General features: G+C 41.0%; 1 protein-coding gene across 7 annotated transcripts in view; it reads left to right on the top strand.

The window, feature by feature from the left end:
- The first annotated feature begins 3,695 nt into the window (after positions 1-3,695).
- LOC118380199 (lysyl oxidase homolog 3B-like) overlaps positions 3,696-12,260 on the top strand; it is a 62,741-nt gene continuing 54,176 nt past the window's right edge. For 6 of the 7 annotated variants that reach the window (XM_052514674.1, XM_052514673.1, XM_052514679.1 and 3 more), the window contains exons 1-2: positions 3,696-3,798; positions 9,731-9,808. In XM_052514674.1, the coding sequence (XP_052370634.1) occupies positions 3,752-3,798; positions 9,731-9,808 (125 nt within the window). In that variant the 5' untranslated portion in view covers positions 3,696-3,751. The remainder of the gene's footprint in view (positions 3,799-9,730; positions 9,809-12,260) is intronic. The other variant, XM_052514675.1, reaches the window with a different exon arrangement.

Raw genomic sequence — 12,260 nt, 5'->3', positions numbered from 1 at the left:
TTAGTCAACCAGATACTATCACTGCCTTTAGTCAACCAGATACTATTACTGCCTTTAATCAACCAGTTACTATTACTGCCTTTAGTCAACCAGATACTATTACTGCCTTTAGTCAACCAGTTACTATTACTGCCTTTAGTCAACCAGTTACTATTACTGCCTTTAATCAACCAGATACTATTACTGCCTTTAGTCAACCAGTTACTATTACTGCCTTTAGTCAACCAGATACTATCACTGCCTTTAGTCAACCAGTTACTATTACTGCCTTTAGTCAACCAGATACTATTACTGCCTTTAGTCAACCAGTTACTATTACTGCCTTTAGTCAACCAGTTACTATTACTGCCTTTAGTCAACCAGTTACTATTACTGCCTTTAGTCAACCAGATACTATTACTGCCTTTAGTCAACCAGATACTATTACTGCCTTTAGTCAACCAGTTACTATTACTGCCTTTAGTCAACCAGATACTATTACTGCCTTTAGTCAACCAGTTACTATTACTGCCTTTAGTCAACCAGTTACTATTACTGCCTTTAGTCAACCAGATACTATTACTGCCTTTAGTCAACCAGTTACTATTACTGCCTTTAGTCAACCAGATACTATTACTGCCTTTAGTCAACCAGTTACTATTACTGCCTTTAGTCAACCAGTTACTATTACTGCCTTTAGTCAACCAGATACTATCACTGCCTTTAGTCAACCAGATACTATTACTGCCTTTAGTCAACCAGTTACTATTACTGCCTTTAATCAACCAGTTACTATTACTGCCTTTAGTCAACCAGATACTATTACTGCCTTTAGTCAACCAGTTACTATTACTGCCTTTAATCAACCAGTTACTATTACTGCCTTTAATCAACCAGTTACTATTACTGCCTTTAGTCAACCAGTTACTATTACTGCCTTTAATCAACCAGTTACTATTACTGCCTTTAGACAACCAGTTACTATTACTGCCTTTAGTCAACCAGTTACTATTACTGCCTTTAGTCAACCAGTTACTATTACTGCCTTTAGTCAACCAGTTACTATTACTGCCTTTAATCAACCAGTTACTATTACTGCCTTTAGTCAACCAGTTACTATTACTGCCTTTAATCAACCAGTTACTATTACTGCCTTTAGTCAACCAGTTACTATTACTGCCTTTAGTCAACCAGTTACTATTACTGCCTTTAGTCAACCAGATACTATTACTGCCTTTAATCAACCAGTTACTATTACTGCCTTTAATCAACCAGTTACTATTACTGCCTTTAATCAACCAGTTACTATTACTGCCTTTAATCAACCAGTTACTATTACTGCCTTTAGTCAACCAGTTACTATTACTGCCTTTAGTCAACCAGTTACTATTACTGCCTTTAATCAACCAGTTACTATTACTGCCTTTAGTCAACCAGTTACTATTACTGCCTTTAATCAACCAGTTACTATTACTGCCTTTAATCAACCAGTTACTATTACTGCCTTTAGTCAACCAGTTACTATTACTGCCTTTAGTCAACCAGATACTATTACTGCCTTTAATCAACCAGATACTATTACTGCCTTTAATCAACCAGTTACTATTACTGCCTTTAGTCAACCAGTTACTATTACTGCCTTTAATCAACCAGATACTATTACTGCCTTTAATCAACCAGATACTATTACTGCCTTTAGTCAACCAGTTACTATTACTGCCTTTAGTCAACCAGATACTATTACTGCCTTTAGTCAACCAGATACTATTACTGCCTTTAATCAACCAGATACTATTACTGCCTTTAGTCAACCAGTTACTATTACTGCCTTTAGTCAACCAGTTACTATTACTGCCTTTAATCAACCAGTTACTATTACTGCCTTTAATCAACCAGTTACTATTACTGCCTTTAATCAACCAGTTACTATTACTGCCTTTAATCAACCAGATACTATTACTGCCTTTAGTCAACCAGTTACTATTACTGCCTTTAGTCAACCAGTTACTATTACTGCCTTTAGTCACAACCAGTTACTATTACTGCCTTTAGTCAACCAGTTACTATTACTGCCTTTAGTCAACCAGTTACTATTACTGCCTTTAGTCAACCAGTTACTATTACTGCCTTTAGTCAACCAGTTACTATTACTGCCTTTAGTCAACTAGATACTATTACTGCCTTTAGTCAACCAGTTACTATTACTGCCTTTAGTCACAACCAGTTACTATTACTGCCTTTAATCAACCAGTTACTATTACTGCCTTTAGTCAACCAGTTACTATTACTGCCTTTAGTCAACCAGTTACTATTACTGCCTTTAATCAACCAGTTACTATTACTGCCTTTAGTCAACCAGTTACTATTACTGCCTTTAATCAACCAGTTACTATTACTGCCTTTAGTCAACCAGTTACTATTACTGCCTTTAGTCAACCAGATACTATTACTGCCTTTAGTCACGACCAGTTACTATTACTGCCTTTAGTCAACCAGATACTATTACTGCCTTTAGTCAACCAGTTACTATTACTGCCTTTAATCAACCAGATACTATTACTGCCTTTAGTCAACCAGTTACTATTACTGCCTTTAGTCAACCAGATACTATTACTGCCTTTAGTCAACCAGTTACTATTACTGCCTTTAGTCAACCAGATACTATTACTGCCTTTAGTCAACCAGTTACTATTACTGCCTTTAGTCAACCAGATACTATTACTTCCTTTAGTCAACCAGTTACTATTACTGCCTTTAGTCAACCAGATACTATTACTGCCTTTAGTCAACCAGTTACTATTACTGCCTTTAGTCAACCAGTTACTATTACTGCCTTTAATCAACCAGATACTATTACTGCCTTTAGTCAACCAGTTACTATTACTGCCTTTAGTCAACCAGATACTATTACTGCCTTTAGTCAACCAGTTACTATTACTGCCTTTAGTCAACCAGATACTATTACTGCCTTTAATCAACCAGTTACTATTACTGCCTTTAATCAACCAGTCAACCAGTTACTATTACTGCCTTTAGTCAACCAGATACTATTACTGCCTTTAATCAACCAGTTACTATTACTGCCTTTAGGGCCAGTTACTATTACTGGTCAACCAGTTACTATTACTGCCTTTAATCAACCAGATCATTACTGCCTTTAATCAACCAGTTACTATTACTGCCTTCTGTATAGTCAACCAGTTACTATTACTGTCTTTAGTCAACCAGTTACTATTACTGTTTAGCAAGACATTACCCTTTAATCAACCAGTTACTATTACTGCCTTTAGCAACAGTTACTATTACTCACAACCAGCCTATTACTGTTTAACAACCAGTTACTATTATCTTTAGTCAACCAGTTACTATTACTGAGAACCAGTCCCTTTAGTCAACCAGTTCCTTTAATCAAAGTTACAAGTCAGGATGTTGGATTAGGCAACCAGTCAGGAGGCCTGTTTACTATTACTCTGAGGGGTTACTATTACGGCCTTTAGTCAACCCAGCACTATTACTGTATCAACCAGGACTATTACCCTTTACAACCCATCGCCTTACAGGTGCAGATGGATGAGAACCAGGTACTATTACTGAGAAGGTGCTATTACTGCCTTTAATCAACCAGTGGTGCCCAACCAAACTATTATGCCCGTCAACCAGATACTATGTGGTAGAACCAGATACTATTACTGCCTTTAGTCACAGGAATTACGGCTGGGTCCAGATCTGTGATGTGGGATGGACCTCCAAAAACACTCGGGTCATCTGTGGTATGCTGGGGTTCCCTGACGAGAAAAAGGTCAACAAGAACTTCTACAAGTGAGTTATACATTTAAATGTACATTTTTGATATTTTGCAGACACAGTTATCCACAGCGACTTTTTGTGACAGTTTGTGCATTCATCTTAAGGTAGCTAGGAAGCAGGGATTCACTCATATCAGTCATTAACGACAGGTTGGTTGTTTAGCAACAAAACAGCCGCATGCACAACTATTGGGTAAAACAGACGGTGTTGAAATCATGTAACCTATATTTCATCACCATTTGTTTATTGTAAACATAAATGCATTGGCACAATGGGCACTTGTTGTCTCTCAAATACAGTGTTACATTTGTTGGTTAGCTTAGCCATATTAGCATTGACATAAAATCAATCAAAAAACCTCAAAACAAGACATGGTATCAATAACAAGACAACAACGAGCTGAAACGAGCCACATACAGTTCCTCACATGGCAGCTTCTTGTCATTGTTGCTAGCTATTTGACCGTTCAGAATCATAACAACGGGTGGCTTCCGGCCACAACAGTAACCATGGTAACTACTGGGCTCTGTTAGAGAGAGAGAGAGAGAGAGAGAACAACAACCAGAGAGCGAACAACAGTAACCATGGTAACTTTTAAATATTTTGCAGACACAGTTACCATGGTAACTACTGGGCTCTGTTAAGGTAGAGAAGCAGGGATTCACAACAGTAAACATGGTAACTACTGGTTGTTTAGAGAAGAAACAGCAGTAACCACAACTATTGGGAAAACTGTTGAAATCAGAACAACAGTAAACCATATGTTTATTGTAACTAAATGCATTTGCACAATGGGCACTTGTTGTCTCTCAAATAGAGTTACATTTGTTGGTTAGAGCCATATTAGCATTGACATAAAATCAAATCAAAACACCTGGTAACAATTGGTCTCAATAACAAGACAACAACGAGTAACCCACATACAGTTCCTCACATGGCAGCTCTGTCATTGTTGCTAGCTATTTGACCGAGAATCAACAGTAACCATGGTAACTACTGGGCTCTCTTAGAGAGAGAGAACAACAGTAACCATGGTAACTACTGGGCTCTCTTAGAGAGAGAGAGAACAACAGTAACCATGGTAACTACTGGGCTCTCTTAGAGAGAGAGAACAACAGTAAACATGGTAACTACTGGGCTCTCTTAGAGAGAGAGAACAACAGTAACCATGGTAACTACTGGGCTCTGTTAGAGAGAGAAAGAACAACAGTAACCATGGTAACTACTGGGCTCTCTTAGAGAGAACATCGGTAACCATGGTAACTACTGGGCTCTCTTAGAGAGAGAGAACAACCATGGTAACTACTGGGCTCGGTCAGAGAGAGAGAACAACGGTAACCATGGTAACTACTGGGCTCTGTTAGAGAGAGAACAACAGTAACCATGGTAACTACTAGGCTCTGTTAGAGAGAACAACAGTAACCATGGTAACTACTTGGCTCTGTTAGAGAGAACAACAGTAACCATGGTAACTACTGGGCTCTCTTAGAGAGAACAGCGGAAACCATGGTAACTACTGGGCTCTGTAAGAGAGAGAGAACAATGGTAACCATGGTAACTACTGGGCTCTCTTAGAGAGAGAGAGAACAACAGTAACCATGGTAACTACGGGGCTCTGTTAGATAGAACAACAGTAACCATGGTAACTACTGGGCTCTCTTAGAGAGAACATCCATGGAAATGCAGGAAAACTCCATTGGTAACCAGGGCTCCCATATTCAGACATTAAATCCACACTAAATCCACAAACACACACACACACAATGAACCACAGACAGAAGAGTCCTTAAGATGTTTGTGTTTGGTTCTGGGACAGGTCTTTTTAGTGTTCTTGCTGTTTGGTTTGGGTGTTCTATGCACACAGTGAAGGAAAGGGATGCTAGTTAATTGTTTGCAGAACAGAACAGAGTCGAACAAAACAGAGCATAGCAGAACATAGCATAGCAGAACAGAATAGAGCAGAACAGAGCAGAGCAGAACAGAACAGAGCAGAACAGAACAGAGCAGAGCAGAACAGAGCAAAACAGAACAGAACAGAACAGAGCAGAACAGAACAGAGCAGAGCAGAGCAGAACAGAACAGAGCAGAGCAGAGCAGAGCAGAACAGAGCAGAACAGAACAGAACAGAACAGAACAGAACAGAGCAGAACAGAGCATAGCAGAACAGAACAGAGCAGAACAGAGCAGAACAGAAGAGCAGAACAGAACAGAACAGAACAGAACAGAACACAGCAGAACAGAGCAGAGCAGAACAGAATAGAGCAGAACAGAACAGAATAGAACAGAACAGAACAGAATGGAGCAGAACAGAATAGAATGGAGCAGAACAGAATAGAATGGAGCAGAACAGAACAGAATGGAGCAGAACAGAACAGAATGGAGCAGAACAGAACAGAATGGAGCAGAACAGAACAGAATGGAGCAGAACAGAACAGAATGGAGCAGAACAGAACAGAGCAGAACAGAACAGAATAGAGCAGAACAGAGCAGAGTAGAACAGAGCAGAGCAGAACAGAAAAGAACAGAATAGAGCAGAACAGAATAGAGCAGAACAGAGTAGAACAGAACAGAATAGAGCAGAACAGATTAGTACAGAACAGAATAGAGCAGAACAGAGCAGAGCAGAACAGAACAGAATAGAGCAGAACAGAACAGAGCAGAGCAGAGCAGAACAGAACAGAACAGAACAGAGCAGAACAGAATAGAGCAGAACAGAGTAGAACAGAACAGAACAGAATAGAGCAGAACAGAGTAGAGCAGAACAGAGCAGAGCAGAACAGAACAGAAGAGAGCAGAACAGAGCAGAGTAGAACAGAGCAGAGCAGAACAGAACAGAACAGAGAACAGAATAGAGCAGAACAGAGCAGAACAGAATAGAGCAGAACAGAACAGAACAGAATAGAGCAGAACAGAGCAGAGTAGAACAGAACAGAATAGAGCAGAACAGAATAGAGCAGAACAGAGCAGAGTAGAACAGAGCAGAGCAGAACAGAATAGAGCAGAACAGAGCAGAGTAGAACAGAGCAGAGCAGAACAGAATAGAGCAGAACAGAGCAGAACAGAACAGAGCAGAGCAGAACAGAACAGAATAGAGCAGAACAGAACAGAACAGAATAGAGCAGAACAGAGCAGAACAGAACAGAACAGAATAGAGCAGAAACAGAGCAGAGTAGAACAGAACAGAACAGAATAGAGCAGAACAGAATAGAGTAGAACAGAGCAGAGCAGAACAGAACAGAATAGAGCAGAACAGAATAGAGCAGAACAGAGTAGAACAGAACAGAATAGAGCAGAACAGAACAGAGCAGAACAGAATAGAGCAGAACAGAGCAGAGCAGAACAGAATAGAGCAGAACAGAACAGAGCAGAACAGAACAGAACAGAACAGAGCAGAGCAGAACAGAGCAGAGCAGAACAGAACAGAGCAGAACAGAACAGAACAGAACAGAACAGAACAGAGCAGAACAGAACAGAGCAGAGCAGAACAGAGCAGAACAGAGCAGAACAGAACAGAACAGAACAGAACAGAGCAGAGCAGAACAGAACAGAACAGAGCAGAACAGAACAGAATAGAATAGAATAGAATAGAATAGAGCAGAACAGAACAGAGCAGAGGTTTTTCATGAAGCGGTATGATATTCTGGACAGGGAAAACAACCCAGGCTTTTCCAGATACAACAGGCGGTTATCATTTCAGGCAAATGTTTCTGACGACATAAAGGATGTATAGACTGTGTAGTATAGTAGTTAGGTTACTGGTATGTTTCCTGGAGACAGACTGTTGTATAGACTGTGTAGTATAGTAGTTAGGTTACTGGTATGTTTCCTGGAGACAGACTGTTGTATAGACTGTGTAGTATAGTAGTTAGGTTACTGGTATGTTTCCTGGAGACAGACTGTTTTATAGACTGTGTAGTATAGTAGTTAGGTTACTGGTATGTTTCCTGGAGACAGACTGTTGTATAGACTGTGTAGTATAGTAGTTAGGTTACTGGTATGTTTCCTGGAGACAGACTGTTGTATAGACTGTGTAGTATAGTAGTTAGGTTACTGGTATGTTTCCTGGAGACAGACTGTTGTATAGACTGTGTAGTATAGTAGTTAGGTTACTGGTATGTTTCCTGGAGACAGACTGTTGTATAGACTGTGTAGTATAGTAGTTAGGTTACTGGTATGTTTCCTGGAGACAGACTGTTGTATAGACTGTGTAGTATAGTAGTTAGGTTACTGGTATGTTTCCTGGAGACAGACTGTTGTATAGACTGTGTAGTATAGTAGTTAGGTTACTGGTATGTTTCTTGGAGACAGACTGTTGTATAGACTGTGTAGTATAGTAGTTAGGTTACTGGTATGTTTCCTGGAGACAGACTGTTGTATAGACTGTGTAGTATAGTAGTTAGGTTACTGGTATGTTTCCTGGAGACAGACTGTTGTATAGACTGTGTAGTATAGTAGTTAGGTTACTGGTATGTTTCCTGGAGACAGACTGTTGTATAGACTGTGTAGTATAGTAAAGTACTACATTTACATTACATTTAAGTCATTTAGCAGACGCTCTTATCCAGAGCGACTTACAAATTGGTGCATTCACCTTATGACATCCAGTAGAATAGTCACTTTACAATAGTGCATCTAAATCTTTTAAGGGGGGTGAGAAGGATTACTTATCCTATCCTAGGTATTCCTTAAAGAGGTGGGGTTTCAGGTGTCTCCGGAAGGTGGTGATTGACTCCGCTGTCCTGGCGGAGTCAGACATAGTCAGACTCTTTACTGTGAGGCTCGTAATTGAGGTCAGGTTCATCCTGTTTCCATTGATCATCCTTGAGATGTTTCGACAACTTGATTGGAGTCCACCTGTGGTAAATTCAAGTGATTGGACATGATTTGGAAAGGCACACACCTGTCTATATAAGGTCCCACAGTTGACGGTACCTGTCAGAGCAAAAACCAAGCCATGAGGTCGAAGGAATTGTCCATTGAGCTTCGAGACAGGATTGTGTCGAGGCACAGATCTGGGGAAGGTTACCAAAACATTTCTGCAGCATTAAAGGACCCCAAGAACACAGTGGCCTTCATCATTTTTAAATGAAAAAGGTTTGGAACCACCAAGACTCTTCCTAGAGATGCATATTCTCTGGTCTGATTAAACCAAGATTGAACTGTTTGGCCTGAAAGCCAAGCGTCATGTCTGGAGGAAACCTGGCACCATCCCTACGGTGAAGCATGGTGGTGGCAGCATCATGCTGTGGGGATGTTTTTCAGCGGCATGGACTGGGAAACTAGTTAAGATCGAGGGAAAAATGAACAGAGCAAAGTACAGAGATCCTTGATGATAACCTTGCTCCAGAGCTCTCAGGACCTCAGACTGGGGTGAAGGTTCACCTTCCAACAAGACAATCACCACACAGCTAAGCACACAGTTGGTAGAGCATGGCAAGACAACGCCAGAAGTGGACTAAGTCTTTGAATGTCATTGAGTGACCCAGCCAGAGCCCGGACTTGAACACCAATTTAAAATCTCTGGAGAGACCTGAAAATAGCTGAGTAAAGGGTCTGAATACATGTAAATGTCATATTTCATTTTTAAAATATTTTTTTAATTTACATTTGCAAAAATGTCTAATAGCCTGTTTTTGCTTTGTCATTATGGGGTATTGTGTGTAGATTGATGAGAGATAATTATTTTTTTTAGAACAAGGCTGTAACGTAACCAAATGTGTAAAAAGTCAAGGGGTCTGAATACTTTCCGAAAAATGTGTGTCTGCACATGCATGTGTGTGTGTGTGTGTGTGTGTGTGTGTGTGTGTGTGTGTGTGTGTGTGTGTGTGTGTGTGTGTGTGTGTGTGTGTGTGTGTGTGTGTGTGTGTGTGTGTGTGTGTGTGTGTGAACGTCTGTTCACCATCACTAGTGTCTCGGTGATGTGTCGGTGATGTTTCCGTTGCAGAAACCGTCTGCGAAAGAGAGCAGCAGAGAGCCAAGGTCAAAAGGTCAAAGCCAAGGTTCATGTTTCTGCTGGTGCCAGGTATAGTTACATCAGGGAACAACCCACTGTCCTGCCCCTCTCCCCCCCAAAGACTGGGGCAGCCGTCCAAACGCCACACTATCTCTACGTAGTGCACTACTTCTAAACAGGGCCCATAGGGTAGTGCACTACTTCTAAACAGGGCCCATAGGGTAGTGCACTACTTCTAAACAGGGCCCATAGGGTAGTGCACTACTTCTAAACAGGGCCCATAGGGTAGTGCACTACTTCTAAACAGGGCCCATAAGGTAGTGCACTACTTCTAAACAGGGCCCAGGGTAGTGCACTACTTCTAAACAGGGCTGGGTAGTGCACTGGGCCCATTAGTGGGGCCCACTCTGATAGGGTAGTGCACTACTTCTAAACAGGGCCCATAGGGTAGTTCTTCTAAACAAGGCCCAGGGTGGTCATACTTCTAAACAGGGCCCATAGGTAGTAACTTTCTAAACAGGGCGTTGCACTACTTCTAAAACAGGGCTCATAGGGTAGTGCACTACAGGGCTGGCTTTCAAACAGGGCCCATTAGTGCACCCTCAGGGCTGGTAGTGCACTCATCTAAAACAGGGCCCATAACATGGTAGTGCTGTTTGGGACTCTGACAGTGGGTTTCCTGCAGTGGTCATAGTAGTAGTAGTAACTTTCTAGAACGTTCTAGAACCTTTACCCAGCTTCTAACTAACTCTAGCTTATTTAACCGTTCCTAGTCAAACAGGGCCCATAGTAGTGCAGTAGGGTAACACAAATGGCTTTCATTCCCTCACTGCCTCATCTAACTAACATGGTGTGACCTCAACTAATCTGGTGGGCATAGAGCTCAGGCTCACACATACAGTTGAAGTCGGAAGTTTACATACACCTTAGCCAAGTACATTTCAACTCAGTTTTTCACAATTCCTGACATTTAATCCTAGTAAAAATTCCCTGTCTTAGGTTAGTTAGGATCACTACTTTATTTCAAGAATGTGAAATGTCAGAATAATAGTAGACAGAATTATTTATTTCAGCTTTTATTTCTTTCATCACATTCCCAGTGGGTCAGAAGTTTACATACACTCAATTAGTATTTGGTAGCGTTGCCTTTAAATTGTTTAACATGGGTCAAACGTTTCAGGTAGCCTTCCACAAGCTTCCCACAATAAGTTGGTTGAATTTTGGCCCATTCCTCCTGACAGAGCTGGTGTAACTGAGTCAGGTTTGTAGGCCTCCTTGCTCGCACACGCCTTTTCAGTTCTGCCCACAAATATTCTATTGGATTGAGGTCAGGGCTTTGTGATGGCCACTCCAATACTTGAAGCCTGAACTGAAGCCATTTTACCACAGCTTTGGAAGTATGCTTGGGGGTCATTGTCCATTTGGAAGACCCATTTGCGACCCAGCTTTAACTTCCTGACTGATGTCTTGAGATGTTGCTTCAATATATCCACATAATTTCCCTCATGATGGTGATTTATTTTGTGAAGTGCACCAGTCCCTCCTGCAGCAAAGCACCCCACAACATGATGCTGCCACCCCCGTGCTTCACGGTTGGGATGGTGTTCTTCAGCTTGCAAGCCTCCCCTTTTTCCTTCAAACACAACGATGGTAATTATGGCCAAACAGTTCTATTTTTGTTTCATCAGACCAGAGGACATTTCTCCAAAAAGTACGATCTTTGTCCCCATGTGCAGTTGCAAACCATAGTTTTTTTATGGGGGTTTTGGAGCAGTGGCTTCTTCCTTGCTGAGTGGCCGTTCAGGTTATGTCGATATAGGACTCGTTTTACTGTGGATATTGATACTTTTGTACCTGTTTCCTCCAGCATCTTCGCAAGGTCCTTTGTTCTTATTCTGGGATTGATTTGTACTTTTCACACCAAAGTACGTTCATCTCTAGGAGACAGAATGAGTCTCCTTCCTGAGCGGTATGCCGGCTGCGTGGTCACATGGTGTTTATACTTGCGTACTATTGTTTGTACAGATTAACATGGTACCCTCAGGTGTTTGGAAATTGCTCCCAAGGATGAACCAGACTTGTGGAGGTCTACAATTTGTTTTCTTTGGTCTTGGCTGATTTCTTTTGATTTTCCCACGATGTCAAGCAAAGAGACCCGGACTTTGAAGGTAGGCCTTGAAATACACCCACAGGTACACCTCCGATTGGCTCAAATGATGTCAAAGAAACTATCAGAAGCTTCTAAAGCCAAGACATTTTACAGAATGTTCCAAGCTGTTTAAAGGCACAGTCAACTTAATGTATGTAAACTTCTGACCCACTGGAATTGTGATACAATATAAGTTAAATAATCTGTCTGTAAACAATTGTTGGAAAAATGACTTGTCATGCACAAAGTAGATGTCCTAACCGAATTGCCAAAACTATAGTTTGTTAACAAGAAATTTGTGGAGTGGTTGAAAAACAAGTTTTAGTGACTCCAATTTAAGTGTATGTAAACTTTCCACGGCATGAGTGAAAA

This window comes from Oncorhynchus keta, unplaced genomic scaffold (genome assembly GCF_023373465.1).
Source record: "Oncorhynchus keta strain PuntledgeMale-10-30-2019 unplaced genomic scaffold, Oket_V2 Un_scaffold_19088_pilon_pilon, whole genome shotgun sequence".
Classification (NCBI taxonomy): domain Eukaryota; kingdom Metazoa; phylum Chordata; class Actinopteri; order Salmoniformes; family Salmonidae; genus Oncorhynchus; species Oncorhynchus keta.
This window is presented reverse-complemented; position numbering and strand designations above follow the sequence as displayed.